The sequence below is a fragment of the Numenius arquata genome, chromosome 9 (genome assembly GCF_964106895.1).
Source record: "Numenius arquata chromosome 9, bNumArq3.hap1.1, whole genome shotgun sequence".
Taxonomy (NCBI): domain Eukaryota; kingdom Metazoa; phylum Chordata; class Aves; order Charadriiformes; family Scolopacidae; genus Numenius; species Numenius arquata.
The window spans coordinates 43,840,865-43,845,962 of record NC_133584.1 but is presented as its reverse complement, the minus strand read 5'-3'; the positions used below and the strand labels follow the sequence as shown (position 1 = coordinate 43,845,962).

Sequence of the window (5,098 nt, the reverse complement as noted above, 5' to 3'; positions counted from 1 at the left end):
TGTTAAGAATCGGATGCATAGAAGACATCAGTTTTCTCCCTCCAAAAAAAGTTGCAATGGTCCCTTTCGGAAAAAAAAAAAATTAAAAAAATCAGAACAGTTCTTTAAGAATTCTCACGGGAAAAAAAAAAAAAAAAATCCACAAACCCCCTTGAGTAACAGTTGTGCTGCCAAAAGACTTCTTTGCAGACCATCTTCCAGACTTCAATCGGAGACCGACAAGCTTCAAACAGCGCCTTCTGTATCATTTTTTTCCCCCAGTCCCATTTGCCTTTGCTGTTGTTGTTGTGATCACCAAATGCAATAAAAATTAAAAAAAAAACAACACAAAAATAACAATAATAAAAAAATTAAAATCACAACTCCCGGGCTCGGAACTAACTTCGAGATTTTTTTTTTTTTTTAAAGAAAACAAGACTTTTTTTTTTTTTTTTTTTTTTTAATCATGAGCATCATCATCGTCGCCGGCGTCGCGCCGCTCCCGCTCCGCCGCTGCCTCGCCGCCCCCGGCTCAGTACGTGAACACCAGGTCGGAGAAATTCGCCTCCAGCCAGTCGCCCGCGATCATCTCGCTCAGCTCCGGGGTGCAGTAGTCGGGGAACTCGAAGTGGGAGCCCAGGCTGCCCTCGCTGAAGGAGTCCAGGTCCTTGTCCACCAGCGAGAGGGAGAGGTTGCCGGCGGCGGCGCCCGCCCCCAGCTCGGCGGCGGCGTGGCCGTGCTGGGAGAAGTTGAGGCTGAGGTCGAAGAGCAGGTCGTCCGCCTCCTCGCTGCCGGCCGACGAGGTGGAGATGGAGCGGGAGGAGGCCGGGGAGAGGCCGGGGGGCTGCTGCGGCGGCGGCGGGCCCTGCTTGGTGATGTTCTTGAAGCTGTAGTAGAGTCTGCTGCCGCCGCCCGCCGCCGCGGAGCCGCCCCGCACCTCCTCGTAGAGGCTCGCCCCTTCGGTGGACTCCGCCGAGGAGCTCAAGGTGGGACTCGCCGGCACTTTGGCCACGTTGTACCGCCGCAGCTGCTGCGGCCCCGGCTCCTCGTCCTCCTCCTCCTCCTCCGCCTCCTGCTTGATCCGCAGCTGCAGCTCGTCCTCATCCTCCTCCTCATCCTCCTCCTCGTCCATAAAGACGCACTTGACCGTCTTGCTGCTGACTTTCAGGGTGCCGAAGACGTACTCGTCCCCCGCGTAGTCCCCGTGGTGGGCGGCTTTGGCTCCCGGCTTGGGGGGCGAGGAGGCGGAGGAGGCTTTCAGCTTGCTACACTTCTTGCTGGAGCTCTTGGCGCTTTTGCTGCCGCCGCCGCTGCTGGCGGGCGCGTTTTTCTCCGGACTTTGGCTGGCGTTGGGCTTGGCCGACGGGTCCATTTTGGGCTTTTTCCTGGGCCGGTATTTGTAGTCGGGGTAATCGGCCATGTGCTTGAGCCGCAGCCTCTCCGCCTCCCGGATGAAGGGGATCTTCTCGCTGTCCTTCAGCATTTTCCACCGCTTGCCCAGGCGCTTGGAGATCTCCGCGTTGTGCATGTCCGGCGACTGCTCCATGATTTTTCTCCGCTCGATCTTGGACCACACCATGAACGCGTTCATCGGCCGCTTGATGTGCCCCGACGCCGTTTTGCACCAGTCCGGGTCGCTCTCGTCCAACGCCACCGGGCTGCAAGCCATGAACTCGCCCTCTTCGGTGTCCATCGCCTCCCGGGGCAGGTTGCTCTCCGCCTCCGTACTTTCCGCTTGCTGCACCATGGCGGTGGGGGCTCTTTCCCGCCGCGCCGCTCCCCTCCGAGCCCAACAAAGCCGCCGCTCCGCCGCCCCCTCCCCACCGCCGCACCTTGCCCCCGCTGCCAGCCGAGCTCTCCGCCGCGCTGCCGGGGGAGGCGACCGGGGGGGGCGCTGGGCGACCGCCCGCAGCCCCGGCGGCCGGGTCGGGCTGGGGGGAGGGGGGGGGGGAGGGGGGGGGAGGGCGCGGCTGGGCTCGTGCGCTCGGTGCCGCGCGCGCTCTGCCCCGGCCTCGCGCCGCCGCCCGCCCCGCCGCGCAGCACCGCGCGCGCTCGCTCGCTCTCTTTCCCCCTTCTGCGAAACTCCCGGCTCCGCGCCCGACTCGTTATCAGCGTTTCATATGGGTGACATCACTCCCGCCGCCGGCCAATCAGCGGCGCTCAGACACACCCACCGCCTTCACCGGCCGCCCCGCCCCCGCCGCTGCCGCGCGCTGACACACCCCCCGCGCGGGGGGTGGGGGCGGCGGCGGCGGCCCCATCCCCTCCGCCCCCCCCCCCCCCGCCGCCGCCGCCTCTCGCCCGCTCGCTCGTCCCTCCGCACGGGAGACGGCGGCGGCGCCGCGGGGAGCATCGCCCGCGGGTTTCCGCCGCTGCTGGGTGCGGAGCGGAGCGGGGCGAGGCCAGACGGGGAGGGCGGTGTCGGCGCCTCTCCCGTGTCCCGGTCCTCTCAGGAGGCCGGGCGGCTCGGGGCGGCGGCAGCGGCCGGCAGGGGGCGCTGGCGTTCCGCGGCCGCCTCAGCGGCAGCGCCGGGCGGCCGATGCCGTCCACACCGCCTTCCCGCCGGACTGGGCTCCGCCGCCTTCCCCTGCTCCTGGCCGGCGGGTGCGTGGGGCGGCCCTCCCCGGGGGAGAGTCCTTTCCGCGGCGGTCGGTGGCACGGGGAGGCCCACGGCTGTCTCCCGCCCCCGCAGCGGGGCCGGGGGCAGTGAACCCCCCCTTCCCAAGAGGAACGCGCCTCACGGTTTCCCTGGGGCTTGCCTCGGTGGGTTGTCGGCGGCGAGCAGGGCTGGCAGGCCGTAGGGCAGGGCCTGGGGCTGGAAGGATCCGGGCTCCTGAAGATGCGGTCGGTGCCTCGGCGGCCCCGGCCTGCGGGGCACCTCTGCGGCTCGGGACCGGGCCGGTACGGGCGGGGGGACACCCTCCTGTCCCCCAGGGAAGGCCCAGGCTGCCCGCAGGCAGTGAGCCGAATAACGGAGGTCACTGCTCCCACCTGGAGGCATTTCCCACGTGGTGGTTCCTCCAAAGTGAGGGGTGAAAACTTACAGAAAGCATCTAACACTGCTGATTTGCTTGTTTGTTTGTTTGTTTTCCAGAAAGCATCCACTTATGGAACAGTGTTGTGATTATTGCGGAACGCCAGTAGCGGATCCGGCTATTCCAGATAATCCCATGTTTGTTTTCATTGCAGAATTTATGAAATCCAAAGCCAACGGTGTACTCATCTGTGGTCATTTTGCTTTGCAAAACGTGTGCTGGAAATGAATTCGCACACTGCTCTGGGGGTCCCTTTGCGTTTTTGTAGCTACCGTTTACAGTTATTAGCAAGGCAAAAGTTTAATAAGTTTTGTGATGGTTGCTGGCTGGACGCAGAGGTGATGGCAATGAGAGGGATGAGCCCTGGCACAGCCTCTCCTCTGTCAGAGAGCATGCTATGAGCTGGTGCTAATGGGGCAGCAGGTCCTCTGGTACGTCATCCTCTAATTAGCACAGTGGTTCATTTTCCTCAGACCACAGCAAAATTACTGTTTGGATGATGTGACTATGATATCATAGGGCTGCAGAGTGACTAGTGCTGTTACAAGAACAGAGGGGAAAAAAAAAAAAAAAAAAGAAGAAAAAAGAGTCACTCACCTCTTTTAACTTTATGGATACATTAGGGCTACCAGCTCTCAGCTGCACTTCTCAGGAGTCAGGAGGAGTTTGAAGGAGTAGATGAGGCAGATACATAGTGTCGATTTGCTTCCCCTGCCTGACCCCAGCTGGGCCTACAGCGTAGAGGGAAAGGAAAGGGCATAAGGTTCAGTCACTTCATTGTAAAGATAGATTTTGAAAAATACTGCTCTACCTCTCCGTGAGGGCCCCCAGGAGGGATTTTTCCTCTGAGGCTTGCTGCCACCTCTCTCTCCCCTTGTGATTGCACCTGGTGGTCCCATCTAGCCCCATAATAATGCCAGCCCTTTGGGAGGTGGGAGGTAAAACGGCAAATTTGCTTGGTGTGGTTCTCAACCTGTCATAAAACGTTACAATTTGGAGAAACCACATGAGGCGAGGGTGCAGTACCTTTGGGATTGCCTGAGTTTGTGCTGCAGCTGTGGTCAGTTGTGAGGAGGAGTCTGAGGAGGGCTGTTGGCAGGGCAGGGCATTCCTTCTGAGAGGGCTGCAAATTTGGCTCTTTCTGCCCCGTCTGGGTGAAGAGCTGTCTGTGTGGCGAGGGTTTCAGAAAGGCTGAGAGAATGTTTCTCATAATGATGGCGTGGACAGGAGTCTTGGGAGATCCGTAGCTGGCTGGCTGTCCCCGGGGGAGGCAGCTTGACTGCTGCTAGGACCCTGTTACTAAAACGATGCCAGGATACAAAGTGTCTCAGTTAATCCTATTTATCGGTATTTTTCTGTAAATATCAGTATTCAGATTACAAAATAAAAAATTGTCCCTATGAGAAATCCTGATGTTTTTCATGAATTTTAAATCCAGATAGAAATAATGGTGTAGTTCTGCAAACTGAAACACACGCAAGTGTTTTAATTTGTTTCCAGTATTTCAACTTTTATGGGAGATTTCATTATATCATATAATTGCATAAAATTGAAGCTGGTGAAATGAAAATTAAATGTTTCCTCAATTCCCTGTGAAAGGAACAACAACAACAACAAAATTTTCATTAAATACTGCTATTTTGTGGAATCAGCATTTTCCAGGAGCTGTGAACTATTTTGGAAAATTTTCAGTCAATTCCAATGGGAACCATGTAATCAATATTGGTAAGACATTTTGGTGACTAGAACTCCATCCACCAGGATGACAGAATCACAGACTCACAGAATGATATGGGGTTGGAAGGGACCTCTGGAGATCATCTGTCATTTAACACATTAAGATCAGGAGACATCATTTCTAATAAAGCTTTGGTGTAGATTGATGCCACCGTCGTTACAACAAACTTCATCTGGGATGTTTCTTCTTCATTTGAGTCCCCGCGAAGAAGCGTATTAATACTATGGGCATCACATAACTTTCTATTTTTCTGGTATATCTCATTTTCTGAAGTGTCTTGGCAGCATTTCAGTTTTTTCCTCAAAGTGATCTTTTAAATATAAACAGCATTACTGTTTTCTCATGC

The 5,098-nt window shown here is 56.8% G+C and overlaps 1 protein-coding gene across 1 annotated transcript; it reads right to left on the bottom strand.

Annotated features, from left to right (window-relative positions):
• Positions 1–447: 447 nt before the first annotated feature.
• SOX11 (SRY-box transcription factor 11) lies at positions 448–1,726 on the bottom strand. Its single transcript, XM_074153657.1, has one exon. The coding sequence runs from the start codon at positions 1,724–1,726 to the stop codon at positions 512–514; it is 1,215 nt and encodes a 404-aa protein (XP_074009758.1). The 3' UTR covers positions 448–511.
• Positions 1,727–5,098: the final 3,372 nt, after the last annotated feature.

Excerpts from the sequence above, each read along its gene's own strand:
- SOX11 (XM_074153657.1), bottom strand. The coding sequence starts at position 1,726 with ATGGTGCAGCAAGCGGAAAGTACGGAGGCGGAGAGCAACCTGCCCCGG.